Here is a 19143-nt window from a genome sequence, read left to right as displayed (position 1 = left end):
ATTGTTATGTTTGAATGTTGTTTCTAACCTTTCAACAATTCCGATGTCGTCCAGCGGTTAGGATATCTGGCTTTCACCCAGGAGACCCGGGTTCGATTCCCGGCATCGGAGCTTTTTTGCACTTTTCTAAAACCCAAAAATTTATCAGCACTTGTGTAGTCCAGCGGTTAGGAACTAAGTGAACTAAATTATTGTCAAACGGATTTTTTTTCCAATGATTCAACACTTGCATGAGGTTTGTACATTACATTACTTCAAAGGAAGGAAGAAATACACTCGCACCAGAAACAGTAAGGATTATACTTAACTTACATAATGGAATCACAGAAACTTGGTAACAAAATGGAAACAGAGGAGGCTGAGATTTGATAATTTAGTCTCACTTGCCAAGTCCAAGTTCTTTCTCTACCTCTCTGGTTAGGCTGAACTGTAAAGTGTTCTGCCATGGGAACAGAGTTCTTGTCACTGGTAGTTTCCTCCTCAGATCCTGTAAATATCCCATAACCAGATGGATAAGTAAAGACACACCTCCAGGATCCAAACATTAGGAGTTTCTAGATTTAAGTTGCAGCCATTGGAATAGTTACCTTGAAAGTGTTATCCGGTAGTTTAGAATACGCCACCTAATGATTGGGTCGGAAGCAAGATTAGCAACACAAGAAACAATGGTAAAAGAAGGAGATTAAAAATAATGAGTAGCAATTTGGAGACCTCTAGAGCAGCTAGGTACTCTGTCTCATGGTGCCTGATGATATTGGCTATGGCAATCGCGCAGTCATCCGCAGACTGAAAAAATGTAAACAAGAATTCAACTGCAAGTTTAGTATCAAGGCCTACATTACACATGGTATAGTACATGCTAGCATTGACTTCTTGTGAGATTATTGTATGTGGTATACCTGAAATATTGTCGAATCTTGGAACTCCTTCTTTGCATCTAACTCAACATTTCCCTCTTCGAAATAATGGGCTCCTACCTGAAGAGAAAGATATGATAGAATTTTTTAGAAAACGCTTATTGATCTTCCGTTGGCTTTGATTAAGTCACATCCAACTTAGAGAGAGAAATAAGTGAGTGGCAAATGTTACCTGCAATTTCCCTTTTATGTCAAGCACCTGAGATTCATCTTGAAAATCAATGTTCCATACAGATCTCCAACTTCCATTACTGCACAAAAATTGTCTTTTCAAATTGATTGTTCTTTCTTAACAATGGAATATAGCAGAAACCATATTTTATGTTAAGATTATTAACAATAAGAAGGAAAAGGTCATTTTGTACACACCAAAAGTTTTGGGGACTGAGCTTCCTAGCAGTAATTATAACGACGAACTCAAAGTTCGTCCCTGGACCATCAGCATCTTTCCCTTTCACACAGTTAACGACAGACACACCTTTCGGGTAAGATTCACTAACGTATCTCTGAATTTCAGCGTCAAGAGCACATCTGTAATGGACAAAACAACATTTTCAACATTACAAAGTGCGTGTAATGTTTTCCTCTGCTGCCATAAGAACTTAGAGGAGCCTATTGGAAATAGAATTTGTGTGGAGTCTAAAAATTTTAAAAGTTAAAAGATTTTTAAGAGTTAAGTAGATTTGATGAATTCTTGCTATATGTATTGTATAAATTGTCATTGCTTATTATTGATTAACATAGATTTCCATATGTTTTTCTTGATGTTTTGAATTTGTCTTCTTTTTTCTGTTTAAAGTTTTCTAAGATCAACCTATGATTTTTTCATGATTCTCGATTATGTTAATATTTTTTTTTTTAAGTTTTCTTTTTACAATTATCTTTCACATGATAATAAAAATGTAATACAATTTTTTTGTGTTTGTATATTTGTGTGTTTTTGTTACATATATATTCTAAGAATATTATGAGTATTGATGAATGTTATGAGTAAAACTACAGTATAACCTCTTTAAATTAATACTCTAATCCTAGATCCTCCAGCTAGGTGTAAAACCATACCTGAATTCCTCAATATACGAAGATGCAAGTTCTTCATCGTCAGCAGGTCGTACTTTCGTACAAATCTAGCCACAGAAAATAGATGCAAGATAAGTATTACATTCACAAATCACAGCACGCTATAACTCAGCATAAGTACAATCAGTAAGAGAACCTGTTTAACGTGATCAACAATGGCAACCTGAGCAGTTCTTGGATCAAGGTACTCATTCTCAGTAATTTCACTGTAAGATGAAACAATCACCTGAGGCAACAACAACAAAAATGCACTAAATCTCGCAGCTGATAAGCATTCAGGATTAACCTTAATCCAGTAAACTAGAAGAGAGCCAGAAGTCACAGTGCAATTCAACTCAGATTAAGAAGATAACTCACATCACCTGCCCTATTAGGCATTTCAAGGCAGATCATATGAGACTTATTGTACACTGGAAACGCCTCCATGGCTGCCTCGTTGTAGACTTCTTCATCGCTCAAAACCGCCTTTAAATCTGAAACAAAATGTCAAAATCAAGCAAAATGATCCTCATAGTATCAATCTTCAATGTAAATATGTGTATGAGTGAGAGTACCTTTGGCGACGTAATTGATTTCGCCAGCTGGAGCGTTGAGGAGAAACCATTTTGCGATTTCCTTCTTCTGATCGTAGCTTAGTTCCGTCTCCGGTAACTCGTCTTCTTCGTCCGCCATAGCTTTCTATCTCTCTAAGCCAAGGAAGACGGAGATGCGATCGTCGCCGGTTATAAACTGACGGGGCTATATTCGTCATTGCACTGATAAACTTTTATTGAGTGGGATCGAGATTATATCACGACCGTTGGTTTGTGACTTGAATCCTAACGGCGTCGTTTTGGTGCTTAACATTCTTCATACGGCGTGGTTTTAAAGGTTTTATTCTTTATACGATGTCGTTCGGGTTATACGACGTCGTTTTAGTGGTTTATATTCTTCATACGTGTTCAGCTTTTCGAGTGCTGATCACATTTTTTCGATTTTACGTGTTCAATCACAGGATAAAAAAATTAAGAAAAGCTTTTTACAATAATCCCGACGTAGATTTTACATTAGTTTGTGTTATTAAAACGAAAATTCATGGAAATAAAAAGACGAAGAAACAAAAGAAAACCAGAACCAGGGACAACTCGCTAACCAAGATCCGGTTCACATCAAACCAAACAACACTACCCAAGCCAAACCCCTCCAAATCAATCAAGTGGATGAAACTCCACAGGCTTGGCCGTCTCAGCCTTCTCCTCGGAGAAAATCTTCGAGATCCTCTCTGTTGGAACCAAAGGCATGTACGACGACACCCTGTACCCTTTCTCCGCAGCCTTCACCACCGTATCATTATACTTCTCAGAGCAGAAAGCGGCCGTCGGCACAGCGACTTGAGCCAGCCTCGGGAACAGAGGGAGCTGGTTCAGCTTCTTCCAAGCCGAAACTGCGCACTGCTCTGCCTTCGGCTCGTAGCTCGCGTACAGCTCCTTAGCCGCAGGCTCGTACTTGGTGTAGACGGATTTAGCCATCCCGGAGGCGGTTTCCACAACTCCAGCACGTCGAACCTCGGAGGCGAAGGCACGTGCCACGACGGGTGCGATCTGAGCAGCTGAGATGGCGTGGGCAGAGACTTGCTTGACCACTGGTGGGACGCGGCGGTCAAGTTCATTCACAGACATGTCAACCTGCAACATAACCAAGACGCTATTATTGTCAGCGAACATAACCTTCTACTTAGCGTGTAAAATCAAGAACTAGAGGAATCTTGTTGTACCTTCTGGTCCATGTATTTGAGAACCTCAACGGGTACGTCGTGGTACTTCTGGTAGACAGGACCGACAACAGTCTTGACAGCACCTTCGACGGATTCAACACCTGGCTTCAAAGGACCAGACTTGTCCTTAGCCTTGGCGTAAATGAGAGCAAAGCGAAGCACTGCTTCAACAGCAGCGGCTTGCACAAACTCCAAATACTTCAACCTCTCCTTCTCCTCCTTAGTCTGCAAAATTACAAAAATAGGCACATGCAAATTATTAGCCAATACAAAAAAAAAAAAAAAAAAAAAAAAATCTCAAATTCGTTAATCTTCTGAACTATGATCCCTAAAATAAACAGTGTATTATATGAGAAACTTTAATTCTTTAATCTTAATCTTAATCTTCTACACAAGCTCATTAAATATAAATTACGATCTGTACAGCAAACATCATACTATAATCTATAAACATCAATAGAGATTATTATCTAATCCTATGCTAATTGCACTGATTAGTGTTAATCAGATCCACAATCATACATGCAAGCTCATGTATCTCAATAGCCACCAACAATCAAGAAACCAAAGATTCGAGGCCAAAAATCGATCTAGCTCGCGGAATTGAGATGAGGATGATTACCATATCGAGTTTCGGCTGATTGAGATCGGTTTGAGCCATGATCGCTGGGCTAATCGGGTGTGCAAAGAGGATATCTGAGAAGGCGTTCGTTTGAAGAGAAGAAGACGATTCTTCCTTCTTTTTTTTTTTGCTTTTTAAATTGATTTTCGACGAAGAAAACGATGTGATGGATGGTGATGAGGAATAAGAGCTTAACCTAGAGTTGCTTATTTATAGCAACGGTTTTGGCACGTGTGAGGGGTTGTAGATTACGCGTGCGAGCGTGTGTTTCGATTGGGTCGGTTTCTTAACTATGGGCCGTTGACACTTGTGGGTTAAGTAATCGTATGTAGGTAAGAAAAGGAAATAATTAAATATTTTTTCCTGTAATTCCAAGAAAAATTAATAAAAGAAGAAGATTCCAGAAGTGTCAGACAGGGAGATACTGTACTAGTTATGCAAACACGTGACTTCGCTGGATTAATTTATATTGGATTCTAAATTAGACAATCGTATTGGGTTTCTCCATGATGGGTCTCTCCACAAATGTACAAGATACATCAAAAAAACAAGTGCATCATCTTTCTGTATAATGATAATAGAAAAAAGTTATTGAAGAGGATGCGAGTCTGCATGAAACAAAGGGAGCCTATATTAGAGATATAAGACAAATATGGGCTCATATTATATGAAACAACGGAGCCCATTATCTGAGTGGTATAAATTGTGACCTATTTGAACTTTTGAAGGTAGATTATACCAACTTAATCCGGTAATTATGAAGCCAATATTACTGAAAAAAATGCTCAGTAACACACCGATTACACATGCGCATGTTAGTGAGTGGTTGTTAAACGTTAATATGGACAAACAATTAGAACATGACACAAACAATGCAACATTCCAACATATATATCTCGATCAAATTCCTCAATTTTCTTATGAAAACATTTTACTGTTTGGTCAAAGTAAAGAATATTATTACCAAACATCCTTCTTAGTTTGGTCAAAGTAAAGAGTTATTACCAACTTCTTGGTTTAATAGCTCTTTCATTACTTACATTATGTATCCAACTTTTTTAAACTATGTGATCTAACAAATCACATCTTGTAACTTGTCTTTTTAAATTGAATGCCCTTTTTCAAAAAAAAAAACATTTTACTGTTAGTACTCAACATTTTGTATGTCAAATCAAATGTAGCAGGTGGTACATATAATAAATTCAACCATAGTGTATACAAATTCTATGGCTTTATAATTAATCAAAATAAATGCATATTAAATCATATCGGGATAAATAATCACAGCCATGAAAATAATACTATATGAAGAAAATGTTTGAAGTCAAGCGTGCTAGGCTGTTATGGTCCCATGAGTATGCCATCATCACCTTATTAGCCAACAAGCCACTAACAGCTATAAAGGAATTCTTTTTCAGTTTATAATTTTTTTTACATTTACTTACACAATCAGAAGGTCATATTAATATAGCTCTATTCCAAACCTCATATTAATAAATTGAAATAGTTACTTTGTGAGTTTGTGTTAAGAAACTAAAGTTGTCACAACACAAAACTACGCATAGATCTCAATCACTTTTATCGGACTAATAAACCTATTTTTAATCTGCGCAACTTTGAAATATGTATTTACTGTATATGAATAGTCTATAGTTTTCAATGTGTAAATCAAACCAATCCCGGAAATAAACAAACAAATAAAATAAAAGGCCACCGATCACATACGTTGTGTTAGTGAGTTATTGTTCACATAGTTAATGTAGAATCTGGACAAAAGACTAGAACATGACTAAACAGACAAACTTTGTATTGGTGAATAATGTTCTATCTGTTATTCATTGTATAGGCTTTGCATATATATATATATGCATACAATGCTCCTTAAAAGGATATTCTCCAAATCTTAAGATGATATACACAATATGCTAAATATAAGGAACAATACCACACTCAACATATATCTCGATCGAATTCATCAATTTTCTTATGAATGTTTATTGTTAGTACTCTTGACATTTGTATGTCAAAATTTCTTATAAGTGTTAAAAGCAAACATAACATATTACCTCTAACGATCATGATGACAATCATGTGAAATTCATCACTCAAAAAAAGAATCCATCATTCTCTTCACAGTAACAACCAATTGTGAACTTCTCCTATACTCATGACATACACATATTTTATATGAGCTTTACTCGTCCGATCACTTCACCACCACTCAAAAGAAAGTATTCAAATAAAAACAACATCCCATAAGAGTGTGTATACATCATTTTGTCAAAAAAAAAGAGTGTAATAATCATCATGGTTAACTAGAAATTGCCATCACTTTAATTTTAGAACAACTGTTTTGACGATATACCATGCTATTTATAAAAAGAAACAAAGATTATCACAACTTCTCAAATATACTATTCTTAACAAATATACTATAGCATGGTACATACAGAATAGCAATGTATATGTTAGATAGACTACACGATGGTTGGAACCTAAAGTAACAAGAAGCTAGGGTCCAAAATCTTGTAAAGTGTAATAGTTGAGATAAACGTTTTTATTTGTTGACACAAAAAATTAAAACAAAAAAAAAACAATGCGATTTGAACAAAAAAAAACAAACAACAACAACAATTCTGTTTGACTACAAAAAAAAAAACAAACAACAACAAAAAGAATTTTTTATAATAGTTAGATTGATTAGGAAATACTTAGTGATAAGTGTTAAAAGCAAACAAAACATATTACCTCGTCTGACACGTCTGAACTTGTAAACAAACACTTTGCCACTTTTGATTTAAGATCATTAGCTACACTGTTAGAGGTTATGTCTGAAACGTCAACTAGTTAGCACTTAGCAGCTCGTTAAAACTTTTTCCTCCCCTGTAAATAAAGAAAAGAAACACAAAACAAGATTTAGTTAGGGACTTGAAAATAATAAAGGGTATCAACACGAAATGAAATAATTAAAATTTGCGGTACAAAGGGGACCTTTATTAGAAACAGAAGGAGCATGACTCTTTCGCTTTTTTGGTTATAGACTGACTGCTGTGTATTTCCCAACTCTGTTGCTGATGCTGGTATGAGACTAGGTGTAACGTGCGCTGGAAAAAAAAAAGTAGGACGAGATCATTCTATCTATATCTCATCTTTGAAAATGAGAACTCGCTCTGTATACAAAACAACCAAGTATGGCACAACAAAGAAACTTTAACCATAATGAACAATGAATGTTAAGACAAACTAACATAGTGAGCAATCCAGTTTGTAATAACCCAAAAAAACAAGTAGTAGTACCTGAAGAAGAAACGCCAAATGTTGTTTGGTTGACAAGTAGAAGCAACCATCCTGGAATAGATTTTGTACACGAGTCTCTTTCTCCTGATCAGGCATCGCTTTGTGCTCCTTGAGGCTGATGTATCCGTTTAAATGTGGTATCAAACTGCACGAAGCCTGAGTTATTTATAGATAAATTATTGTACCGTTGAAATAAATATCTCTTCCTTCAATAAATTATTGTACCGTTGAACTCAAATAAATATCTCCTCTTGCAATAAATTATTGTACCGTTGAAATCAAATAAATTTTTTTTTTTGAACAACTGAATATTAAATAATTTTTTTCTAATAATAGATTATCTATTATTTCTTTTTTAAAACTACTGTTATTTCTGTAAGAGAGATATTTCAATTTAAAAGAAATAATAGATGATCCTTTAAATTTTGTTTTTAAAAAAAATCTCTACAATAGTATTTTTTGGTGCGACAATACTCTTTTTTTATTTACAATACTTTGAAATATCATCTCCTCCTGCAATAAATTATTGTACCGTTGAAACATATCCTCCTGAATTAAATATCTCATTCTGCAATAAATGATTGTACTGTTGAACTTAAATAAATACTATCTCCTAATAATATGGTAAAAAAAAATCTCCTAATAATAGATAACTCTTTAAATTTGTTTTTTTTCAAACTAGAACATGACTTAAACAATACCACACTCCAACATATATCTCGATCGAATTCATCAATTTTCTTATGAATGTTTATTGTTAGTACTTGACATTTGTATGTCAAATTTAGCAGAGGGAGCATATAATAAATTTAACTATAGCATATACAACATTCAATGGCTTTTAGATAAATTCATAAATCAAAACATCAACCGATACTAATTATATCGAAAATGTTTATAGTTTAAGTGTGCTAGGCTTAGGCTGTGATGTGTCCCATCGGCACCTTATTAGCCAACATGCCACCAACGGCTAATACGGGATTGTTTTCTGTTTTCATTCCATTCATATAGTTGATTAATAATTATACGGTCGATATATAAATACAACTTTATTCCAAAACTCAATCACTTATCGGACTAATAACTATTTTTAATCTGCGCAACTCTGAAATATGTATTTACTGTATATGAACAACCAGAAAAATAACTTGTTTTCAATGTGTAAATCAAACCCGTATATCCCGGAAATAAACAAACAAAAAAAAGAAAAAAAAGAAGCATATAAGGGCAAAATAGGAATTTAAGTTATGTTCTTCTTCAATCAACGCCTGCATCTCGTGATGGTGCTGCATCCACGGCGGTAAGGATTCGCCTGAGCGCCACGCTGGCAGTTGTAATACGAAGCTCCGCGGCGTGAGCAAGGCACACTGTTCTTCCTCATCGCACCGTAGCTAACGTACTTCTTCTGCGCTAAAATGCGCCTGCTGATATCCGAATCGAACTCCATTTCCTCTTCCTCGGCGATGCACTCAGCGATCGATCCTTCGCATCCAGAGAAGAGCGAAGAGGATCCGGTCCGTACGAAATCAAGCGAGTGTCCGAAACTGAAGCCGCTTGCGTCGACGGATGAGATTACAATGGCGAGGAGCGCGATGACGGAGTAGATGGCGCGAGAGTTCATCTTCTTCTTTGACCAAACCTTCTGGTTGAGTCAGAGACTTTTCAGATTTCTTTAGTCGCCTTTGTAGATTTGTTTGTCTGTCTTCTCTCTCTCTTTGGAACTTGATTCTGTACTTACGTGAAGACAACAAGTTTGGCATTGGTGTCTAGCTTCTTTTATAACGTGATAAATTTATTACAACGAGCTTCTTTGTCGGTACATTAACGAAATTGCCATTGTCCATTTGTCCATGTCTTTTTTGGTTTTGTTTATTAATTATGAAATTGACTTACACGCAATTGTTCTCATATTATTTGTATTAATACATACAGTATGATTCTAGGCTTTGAAATATTCGTTGGGTTATTCTGAAAGTTTTAGATATGTTTTAGTGCACCCACATCTTGTGACTTGTGTATAGGTACTAATTAGGACGGCTTCAACTTAAAACTTTTTAATTTGCAATTTGGTTCTATTGCAATTTGCGACATTCAACAACATGCTTTCAACCATAAAAAATCAACTTCATATACTTGAGTCTTGAATATTTGTTCACCATAAAACGAAATCTTTGTTACATGATGTAGTCTTAGGTTAACTATCACGATAATTCAATTTTATTTCCTTTGTTTTTTAAAGAGACGAAAATTTAGGTAATGGCATTTGCTTAACTAATGGGTAACACCGTGGGATTCTCTAGGCAAGAGCTGGTTGATTGGTTTGTCTTTTTCATAATTATCGCTCTATCGCCGAAATGGTATGAGCTCAGGTTAGATGGCCATCTAAAATCCGTCCAACGTTCCGTTAAGTTTTCTCCTCTTTCCGATAATGATTTTCCCTAAAAGGTTACATTAATGCATGTCAACCATAACTAAACATTTTATTAGTTTGATCGTTCGGCAAAATGTACAATAAGTTGTAGATATAATCTTATCACGCTCGATAACTCCAAAGAAACATTTGATGTCATCACAACAAGTGTAGGAGATCTATAAATGGTTTTGTTAATAAGCCATGCAGTTTTATTAATTTCTTAACTGAGAGTTTGATTAGAAAAAAAAAGTGTTTCGAGTTTGAGTAACATAAAGGATTCATAAAATTTAGATAAGAGATCCATATGGAGTTTTTTAATTAAAAAAAAAAGAAGGTAAATTTAGTGTCTATCTCAGTTTCTTGCATGCATATAGATTTGGTTGGTTAAGATCCAGCTTGGTCTTACGGGTGAAAAGCCTACGTGAAGACATGTAAACCACTCTCCTAACTTTGTCACTGTTTTTTACAAACCACCATACCCATTCATGCATGGGTAGTACTAGCTATAATATTTCTTTCTCGGTACATTTACCGATACCCAAACTCATTTTTCAAATGGAGAGCAACGGCAGTTTGTCTTTTTAATTACAATTATCTCTTTGACTCTTTCCTTCAGGTAATAACGTCGACCCCAACCTCTACACGGCGTTAGTGTGAGAGGCAGCGCGTAACGTGCGGCGAAACCGTTATGAACAAGGTGGGTCCAAATCACAGGTCACCAAGGACAGCGTTCATCAAAGTATAAAACCAGCTGGCCGCGTCAACAAATATTTATATTCATTCAACATTATAATGTAATGTTTAGTCTCTGATGTTAAACATTTGGTTTATTCGATTGTATTTTCTTGATAGATTGCTTATAAATCATATGGTAGTTGATGTTTATAAAATGTAGTAATGATTAGATAGGCGACAAATCTTTTTATATTGTTTTGGAGAAATATACCACTAAGGTAAAAAGTTATCATACGTAATAATTGATGGAAGGCGCGAAGAAGAGAATACATAACACGAAAACGTAAAGCTCATTTCTCTATGAGGCTATCACGAATAAGATACCAATTATAAGGAAACCAAACGAGAAGAGCAAAGAATCCAAGTTATGGGGACCATCTTTCATATTCTACATCTTTTATCAATTTGAAGAACCTTTTTATTTTCTAAAGAAAGAGCTTTCTTTTTTTTTTGAAATAATGAATGTAACCAGTTTCCAAAGTTCTGAATTTCTAAAAGATTGTAAAAGGATATGGTTATGCGATTGAAACACACGTATGAACACTTTGTTGTGTTTAGAGGTAAAGCAATGAGACAGATAACAAGAGCATGTGTAGATTAAGAGTTTCAAAGTGTGTTGGGATAATGTCAAGTTACAAAGAAAACCAAATAGATTACTGACAAAACATGAGTGAAAACACATCATGCACTCCATAAATGTTGCATGAAAGGGATCAAGTTTGATTATAATGGATGAAGCACCTAACACAACGTATATATATGACAAGAACCATCGATGATCTTTGTGATTGTTAGGGATTTTGGAACATGTTTGTAGAATATTGAGGAGGGTTAGGGGCTCATGCGTCTCTAACTGTATATGGAACTTTTTCTTGTTTTCTTTGTTCAAAGTATAGAGATGTTTTTTGGTAGATATATATAGTTTAGTCAGCTGCATTTTTGTTTACTTAGATGTGCTATGTAAAGACAGAGCAACTCCTTTAAGTTTTATTTTCATTTTCAATGTTCAGGCCCAAGGAAGGTGGATGAGTTGACTTTGAAGAAAATAAATGTAGTTGAGGATTTTCATATAGATTAAAAAATATTATATATCTGGAATTTCTACTTCGGAGATTAACATGAGTTTTTCTTATTTGAACATCAAATATAATTTCTGACTTCTTTTGCAATCGATATAATGAATTGTTAAATCTCTTAACCGGATAAATTTTTCTAAGTTTTATCATATCATCAAAACATAGTTCAACTATGTAATTTAATAATTATGTTAAGAAAAAGAAAACTACTAACATTTTCAATCAATTTCAGGAAGAAGTCTTCTTCTTGCCAAAGAAAAGAAGTATTACGCTTACAACTCATGTAATTTTTTTTCTTGCCAAAGAAAAGAAGTATTACGCTTAAAACTGTAAACTTATTTCTTAATTTTTATACTTAAATAAAACTAACATCTTGTCTCCTTGAGTGAATTCTCATCAATTCTCTTTTTATACTCTCTACCAGATTGAGGGAAGAGAGATCAGCTTAAAGAGTTTGTTAATGCAATGGGGGATTTATTTTGTAGTGGGAGTTTTAGATTTTATATGACTTATTGGTCTTTACATGATAGTAATTCTCAAGCTTCCATTCCTATTTTTTATAAGAGATTATACATGTGCACTGGTCCATGCGTCAGTTAATTTTCAAACTCTATAACAATAATCAGTTTGTTTAGAAGAATCAAGAATACAATATATTTCCCTTGTTATCAAAATAAACTATCGCTCTATTCAAAATAATTTATCATGATCAATCATCTTTGACCTAAAAAAAATATGGAAAATAATAAGGTATGGGAAATATTAGAAAAAAATGATTTCTCAAGCATAGATATCGTCTTCACAAGGAGCAGATGGCACATCTTTAATAATTCCCCAAGCTCCTAATCTACAATCCTCACAAACCCCAACATTACTATCCGAGTCACAACCGCTAATTTGTCCCTTAAAAACACTCCCAAAACTAAACCCTAAACATATACAACCCTTTGGTTTTCCAGACTCAGTAATCACCTGATAATCGATTTTGGTATGCTCAGTTATAGTCTTCTCTTCATTCAAGTGAATCAATTGCTTTAACGGTACGAAAAGTTTTCCAACAACTTCTGTAGACCCGTAAAACTTCTTAACCTTGATTTGAAACACAAACACTGACTCATTCCTTTGAATCTTGTCGTCTTCTATATAAAATTTCATACGATGGTTCCATCGTAAGAGTTTCTTCTCGCAAACAGCAGCTGGTGTGACTTGCTTGTCACGTGAACCACGTGTTACCGAGACGGAAACATAGACTGTTGGTCTAAACAAATTGTTTATGGAGTCGAGATCTTGAGCCGAGACTATGTTAATCTCTACTGGTTGGTAGTAATCGATCATCGTTTGTGTGAAGAATCAATAGAAGAATGAACATAAAAGAGAAGAGAGACGAGTACTTCGTTAGAAACATGAGATTTGATGAATTAATTAATATATTTATAATTTTTTTTAATGGTTGTTTTGATTCTTTAGTGGATTAGGATTTATTCGTATCTTTATACAAAGAGAATCTAGAACTCTAGAATTTATCGCTTAAGTTATATGATGTAATTATTTCAATAGTATTTATTTATTATGTACTTGTTTTTCAAAAAAAAAAAATCTCTTAAACAAAATTTTGTTAAATGAAACATTTTTATTAAGGATGTGTAGGGGAGTTAAAATCATGAAATAAATAAAAAAATTGAAAAAGAATGAAAGATGAGAGATTTTTTGAAAGACTTGAAAAACAAATTTAAAAACTCATGTACAGTTTGTTAATTTATTAATGGTTATTTAAAATTTTATTATATTGTTAAGATATATTAATATTACATTTTAAGATACGTTTGGTAATAGATTATTTTAATGGTGATGCAGAGAGTTATTTACTAGTCTCTTTATTCATCCTGTGATATAACCAAATTGATAGTTCTCCAAATTGATAGAGAACTATCAAGACTTAAGAGTTGCATTTTGAACCGAAATAGCCCCGCAATACCGAAAGCTGGCTACGTTTGTTTGAAAAAAAGAAAGTTGTATACAAAAATATTTTCTTACAAACACACTATTCTATCTAGTGATAAGTTGTATAACAGAGATATAACACGAATCATAAGTAATATAGAAGAAAAAAAGGCTAATATAAAGCTCAAAAAAGGAAGGGTAATGAAAGATCTTACTGGAAGAAGAAACCAAAAAAAAAAAAAAAAAATTATGGCGAATCATCCTTCTCCTGAGGGCTTCCAGCGAGCCAGCCCCAGACACCACCGGAGCTCTGACGTTTAGCGTTCGTTGATGCTTGTTCAGAGGCAGCCTTTTGGCGTTGGAGGAGTTCCAGTTCCTTTTGTAGTGTTTCCAACGTTTGAAGCTTTTGCCTTAGCTCTGCAACATCAACCTGCAACATTTGATGAAGCTTATCAAACAACAGATGACAGAGATTGATTCACATGGCTTTTACTTAGATTCTATCTTCTGTAAGTCATGGTATGAAAGAGATGTGGGTTATGGAATTTATACCTCAAGTTTAAAACATCTTGATTGTTCCGCTTGAAGCTGGCCACGATCAGACTGAAGTTCCTATAACAGAAAGATAAAATGTCAACAACAAACAATGGCTTATAAACAATTTTTGTTTGTTTTTCGGCTTTTGTTTCCAAGAAGGTGAAAATGTTATTTATTTATTTATTACCTTGTGCAAATCTGTATTTCGTGATTCGGCTTCTGATAACTCTTGCCTTAGTTGTTGAGTCTGCAACTTCTCCTTGTTCAGTGATGCCTCCAGCTCTTCCTTCTCCGATTTAAGAGTCACGATAATGTGTTCATTGTTTACTTCAACCTGAAGGAGATTCATTACCCAAACATCAACATAAGAGAAAGAAATGATGATAATCTCGACTTGGGTAACTATATAATGTACGGTACAATCACTATCAGCAACCTATCAACAAGCTAGCTAACTGGATAACACTGATCAAGATTGAGGGAAGGTACCTTTGATCCAGGGCTAACATTGTCCATGGCAATTTCCCGTACTCTGCCTTCTTGGCTCACCTCTGACTCGATGTCTCTGGTTGTGGCGTTGTTAACAGCAGAAAGACTACCTGGCAAAGGCGCTTCTATAGTCTTTTGTTGCAGTGTTGATTTGTGGCTTGGTTTAAGTAGATTAATCTAACGCCAGAGGAGTAATTATAAGCAGAACTGAGGGTAAATTCAAGAGAATGGTACTCTTATGGTTTTACAACATAGTTCCCTACCTCATTGTTGTAACGTCCATTGTATCCACCAAAAGCTACTAGTACATCTTCACCGTTGTATGAACTCACCACTAAACTTAATCCCTGTCAATATAAAAGAAAATGAAGATTTGCCCTTTATTATAATTATCTGGAAATTAAAATTGATAAAGCCTATTCGTTTTACTACCTCGCTAGCTAGAGGTACACGTCCTTCAACTGAAGCAATTACCGACCATGAAAGAGTTGACATGTTTAGTACAACACTTTCAGATGCCCCTGCAGTGATTTATCAGGTCGCAGCACAATCAGTCAGCACAAACACGAATAAACAAAAAGCCAAAGTAGAAAAGAGAGAATCTCCGAGGAAAAATGAGTAAACCTACCGCTCTTGTTATCACCGCCACCAACAATAAACCAGTTCTCCCCAATTGTCACGCCAGCATGTCCAGATCGGGCAGTTGGTGCCTCGCCTTGTTGTGCTGGTCTTGACCACTCCATCTATATGTGATAGTTATGTCAGATGCTGATAAAGAATGTCCGAAAGGATGCTGATAAAGAATGTCCGAAAGGATGCTGAAACAATATAAGCTAAGCTTAACTTACAGTCTGCAAATCAAGGACATGCAGATCACCAAAACAGGTAGCATGTGAACCCCCGCCAAAGATAAGAAGGTAACGTTCTGCATGCACTGCAGCAGCATGATCAGACCTCGGAGACGGAGATACACCTCTGCAAGTTGACAATAGTTTAAACCCTGATTGCAAATATTTTCATTAACAATATTAAAGGAGTAAGTTGGTGGCTTTCTAAAATCTTGTTCTAGTTATATATCTGAACTTAAATGGGTTTGACTTCTTCAAAAGAGAAAAAAAATGCAGAAATGTTATAAAACCTTACATAGAATCTATCTCATCCCAGGTCATAGTTTCTAGATCAAGTACATGCAAGTCGTTCAGAAGTGATCTCTTTGCATCTTGCCCGCCAAATATCACCAAGGTTTTACCCACGACTGTGACTGACTGGCCTCCACGTGAAACCTAAAAGCAAGAGAAAATGACAAACAGAGTTTCAGTTCAAGAAACCAAACAAATATTTGTTCACCAAGACTGGAATATTCCATGCAACGAAATGTGAAAAAATTGAAATAACATGAGAGAAGTGAAGATATACCGGTGGTTTCCCATATGTCTTCAACATTGACCATGTACAGGTATGGGCATCGAAGACCCTCACTGTGACAGGAAACAGTAGAAAATTGATTGTAATAATTAAGATCACAGAAAGCTCCCATAAGATATTTGCAAATAACAGTCTTGGAAGGTATATAAACGCTTACCTTGCATAGATTCTGAGGGATTCTTAGTATGACCACCGATAGACAGCAATTTGTTGTCCCATGGTATCTACAAAACAAACAAAGAAGGCATGAGAAAAATAATAGACCAAGTGGATTTCATGAAGAGTCAACTTTCCTTTATAGTTGAAACCGCTTTCCTGAATATTTCTAAGCCGCAAACCCAAAAGGTCGAAACCAATACAAAACGCAACGAAGTTAAAAAAAACTCACCAAAGAATGACCAGCACAAGGAGATAGTAGTGTTGGAAATGTTTCCTCTGATTCAGTTGCAACCTTGGTTTCACCTCTTGACCAAGTCCAACTTTTTAAATCTAGAACCTGTATACATTCCAGAGAAGATTGTTAGCGGGAACTAAAATGAAACTGAATACTTGAACTAAACCATCGGCTTATGTTTATGCATCATCTGAGTTGCTTACATGAAGATCACCAAGGTAACGGCCATTGTGATTTCCACCATATATATACATCTTATCTTGAATAACTGCTGCTCCATGCTGAAGCAATATGATAATCAATAGTTAGAAAGTGCAAAGGATTCATGAATGACAGACCTTTTACTTTTATTCCAAAACTGGGAGAAAAGTATTACCTCATAACGGGGTTTCGGCCGCTGACCTGATGTTTGGGGTGCAGTCCACTGGTTATATACAAAAACAGTATTTGGGTCTTCCGAGACTACATCTTTATCTTGGGTTTCTGCCAAATGCCCATTCTCAGCAGGGATTGTCTTTGTCTCGCTAAATGAGTTCCCATTCTCAACAACAGGCTCATCTTCTTTTGTCTGCTACAAGGAACGATTGCACTTAAAGACTCAAATACTTTTCTTCCCTAAGGAAAGGACACAGAATCCCATGGGATACAAAACTCACATTGATCTGGACATCCACGACAGGATCTGGAATATCATTAGATGCACTCGAATACCAGCTAGGATTTTCTTCCTGAAATAAAGTGAGCAATAAGAAAGAAAGTAAGCCTCTGCTCCAGTAAAGTCTAAAAACTTAGCCCATAGTCATTAGGCTCTGTCCGTTTACCTCCAGAACTTTCACAAACAGACGCATTGCCTCAATGGAGGGCATGGCTCCAAGCCCCTGCCAACTAAATAAATAAGTAAATGATTTAGAACAAGCTCGGTGGTCCTAGAATAACGTTCCATGCCTGTTTCCCTTAAAACGATCCTAAGCAACAACAAGCTTAATGATGTAGAATTGTAACGAAATCATAGGTAGGCAATCCCAACCGATGGATGTAAATACAAATAAAAATTCTTCTACTTTAATAATTAATATTAATCACAAAGGTTCTTCCTAGATGTATGAGTCCAAACTCAAGCATATACACAGCAAAGAATCAAAAACCTTTGCCACTTGCTTTGCTCCACTGGTCTCCACGCACTAGGTTTCGGAGTGTTGCACGGTCCTACAGTAGCCTGTTTACATATTAATCACTTAATTAGCACAATACATAACAAACACTAATCAGCACCGATACAAGAAGGCTACATAGTCACGTGTTATATAACCAATCAAGATCTAAAGTAAACTACGATTCAACGACGGATGATCCGATTGATAAAAAAATATATTACGATCTCGTTTTCGATCAAATCGATAAACAAATCTCAAGGCAACATTTAACTAAGCAGCAGAGTAACTTGATAACATTTTGGATGAGATCAAACAACAGAGATCTCGTGAAAATTCACAATCGTGAGTGTGGCTGACCTGCTGGTAGAGCGCGTAGAGAATTAGTGAAGTGTCGTCGGAGAATTTCGAGATGACGTGTTTCGCCGAGGAGTCAGATCCGTCGAAGCCGACGTAAGACGCGGCGGCGTAGAATCTCTCAGGGTAGGCGGGGCCAGACGTTGCCCTAGCCATAGCCATAGCCATTTTGTGTGTCACCTTCGGCCGCGGATTTGATCGGTGATTGAGAAGCCGAGGAGGAGGAGGAGGAGAAATGGGAGTTTTTCTAATTCGGTTTTTTTTTTTTTTAAAGATTCACAAGTTTTCTAGACTTTAATATATATATATTCTTAATTAGTTAAGAAATCGACATTTAATTAATGGAAAATTAAAAAAAAAAGCTAGATGCAGTGTTTATATAGCGGCACGATTAATAAGACGACATGGTGATGGTCGATATATTTTTTTGTTTGAATAGAAAATATTATTTTATAGACAATTCTCTCAAATAGATTTTTTTTTAAGTTTTTGTCACAAAAATAAATTTAAAGAAAGAAATGACCAAAATAACTTCTTTTTATTTTGAAAATTTTAGTTTTAATTTTTTAAAATTTGGAACTCTATACCCAAAACCTCATCACTTAACTCTAAAACGTAAGTAAATATTAGTTAAAAATATATTGATAATTTTTTTTATTAAATGTTACTTTTGTGACAAAATTTTTAAAAAAAACTATCCTAAAAAATTTATCTTATTTTCATTTCATGGTCGATATATTTCTCATGTCATTTTTCGACGTAATTATCCACAAGACATGATAATTAAGCTGGTTTAGATTTGATTTCTTTGGTTACATTTTCTGTGAAATGGGAAGAGAAGGAAGTGGAACCCGGTAAAAGGGGTGGAAAGGGAGAGCTACGGAGAGGAAGTCGGGGAAAGGATAGGGTAAAATGGGAAAGGAAGGAAGTGGAACGCGGTGAAAGGGGTGGAAAGG

At 35.3% G+C, this 19143-nt stretch overlaps 5 protein-coding genes and 1 non-coding gene across 7 annotated transcripts; 1 reads left to right on the top strand and 5 right to left on the bottom strand.

Moving 5' to 3' along the window:
- The first annotated feature begins 39 nt into the window (after positions 1-39).
- On the top strand, positions 40-111 carry TRNAE-UUC. Its single transcript has one exon. It is a non-coding gene; the product is annotated as a tRNA-Glu (tRNA).
- A 77-nt stretch (positions 112-188) lies between these two features.
- LOC106382216 (F-actin-capping protein subunit alpha) lies at positions 189-2765 on the bottom strand. The gene is made up of 10 exons (XM_048743578.1): positions 2552-2765; positions 2355-2470; positions 2134-2223; positions 1980-2044; positions 1287-1448; positions 1090-1168; positions 900-977; positions 712-786; positions 588-623; positions 189-487 (listed from the first exon to the last, which is right to left on the bottom strand). The coding sequence occupies exons 1-10, from the start codon at positions 2667-2669 to the stop codon at positions 380-382; spliced, it is 927 nt and encodes a 308-aa protein (XP_048599535.1). The 5' UTR covers positions 2670-2765; the 3' UTR covers positions 189-379.
- Positions 2766-3001: 236 nt separating this feature from the next.
- LOC125574798 (REF/SRPP-like protein At3g05500) lies at positions 3002-4566 on the bottom strand. The gene is made up of 3 exons (XM_048743579.1): positions 4373-4566; positions 3751-3975; positions 3002-3661 (listed from the first exon to the last, which is right to left on the bottom strand). The coding sequence occupies exons 1-3, from the start codon at positions 4409-4411 to the stop codon at positions 3185-3187; spliced, it is 741 nt and encodes a 246-aa protein (XP_048599536.1). The 5' UTR covers positions 4412-4566; the 3' UTR covers positions 3002-3184.
- Positions 4567-8797: 4231 nt separating this feature from the next.
- Positions 8798-9463, bottom strand: LOC125580956 (protein RALF-like 22). The gene has a single exon (XM_048746268.1). The coding sequence runs from the start codon at positions 9288-9290 to the stop codon at positions 8931-8933; it is 360 nt and encodes a 119-aa protein (XP_048602225.1). The 5' UTR covers positions 9291-9463; the 3' UTR covers positions 8798-8930.
- A 3210-nt stretch (positions 9464-12673) lies between these two features.
- Positions 12674-13228, bottom strand: LOC106378742. The gene has a single exon (XM_013818827.3). It carries the CDS (start codon positions 13226-13228, stop codon positions 12674-12676), a length of 555 nt encoding a protein of 184 aa, XP_013674281.2.
- Positions 13229-13841: 613 nt separating this feature from the next.
- On the bottom strand, positions 13842-18471 carry LOC106382220 (acyl-CoA-binding domain-containing protein 4). 2 transcript variants are annotated; one of them, XM_048745717.1, is made up of 18 exons: positions 18191-18471; positions 17825-17895; positions 17501-17564; positions 17336-17407; positions 17056-17250; positions 16883-16960; positions 16674-16781; positions 16443-16509; positions 16277-16338; positions 16004-16143; positions 15709-15835; positions 15489-15603; positions 15293-15381; positions 15124-15207; positions 14861-15037; positions 14559-14705; positions 14387-14446; positions 13842-14264 (listed from the first exon to the last, which is right to left on the bottom strand). In XM_048745717.1, exons 1-18 carry the CDS (start codon positions 18353-18355, stop codon positions 14082-14084), a joined length of 2004 nt encoding a protein of 667 aa, XP_048601674.1. In that variant the 5' UTR covers positions 18356-18471; the 3' UTR covers positions 13842-14081. The 2 variants fall into 2 exon arrangements, with proteins under 2 accessions (XP_048601674.1, XP_048601675.1); XM_048745718.1 differs by having other exon boundaries at positions 17056-17247.
- Between the last annotated feature and the right edge of the window lie 672 nt (positions 18472-19143).

The sequence above is a fragment of the Brassica napus genome, chromosome C1 (assembly GCF_020379485.1).
Source record: "Brassica napus cultivar Da-Ae chromosome C1, Da-Ae, whole genome shotgun sequence".
Taxonomy (NCBI): domain Eukaryota; kingdom Viridiplantae; phylum Streptophyta; class Magnoliopsida; order Brassicales; family Brassicaceae; genus Brassica; species Brassica napus.
The sequence above is the reverse complement of the archived record's forward strand: the minus strand, read 5'-3'. Positions and strand labels throughout refer to the sequence as shown.

Coding starts and splice junctions, on each gene's coding strand:
- LOC106382220 (XM_048745717.1), bottom strand. CDS start 18,355: ATGGCTATGGCTATGGCTAGGGCAACGTCTGGCCCCGCCTACCCTGAG. Junction 17,896..18,190: donor TCTACGCGCTCTACCAGCAG/GTCAGCCACACT, acceptor ATATGTAAACAG/GCTACTGTAGGACCGTGCAA. Junction 14,265..14,386: donor CAAGATGTTTTAAACTTGAG/GTATAAATTCCA, acceptor CAAATGTTGCAG/GTTGATGTTGCAGAGCTAAG.
- LOC106378742 (XM_013818827.3), bottom strand. CDS start 13,228: ATGATCGATTACTACCAACCAGTAGAGATTAACATAGTCTCGGCTCAA.
- LOC125574798 (XM_048743579.1), bottom strand. CDS start 4,411: ATGGCTCAAACCGATCTCAATCAGCCGAAACTCGATATG. Junction 3,976..4,372: donor ATCAGCCGAAACTCGATATG/GTAATCATCCTC, acceptor GTAATTTTGCAG/ACTAAGGAGGAGAAGGAGAG. Junction 3,662..3,750: donor TCAAATACATGGACCAGAAG/GTACAACAAGAT, acceptor GTTATGTTGCAG/GTTGACATGTCTGTGAATGA.
- LOC125580956 (XM_048746268.1), bottom strand. CDS start 9,290: ATGAACTCTCGCGCCATCTACTCCGTCATCGCGCTCCTCGCCATTGTA.
- LOC106382216 (XM_048743578.1), bottom strand. CDS start 2,669: ATGGCGGACGAAGAAGACGAGTTACCGGAGACGGAACTAAGCTACGAT. Junction 2,471..2,551: donor AATCAATTACGTCGCCAAAG/GTACTCTCACTC, acceptor ATTTTGTTTCAG/ATTTAAAGGCGGTTTTGAGC. Junction 978..1,089: donor ACATAAAAGGGAAATTGCAG/GTAACATTTGCC, acceptor CTTTCTCTTCAG/GTAGGAGCCCATTATTTCGA.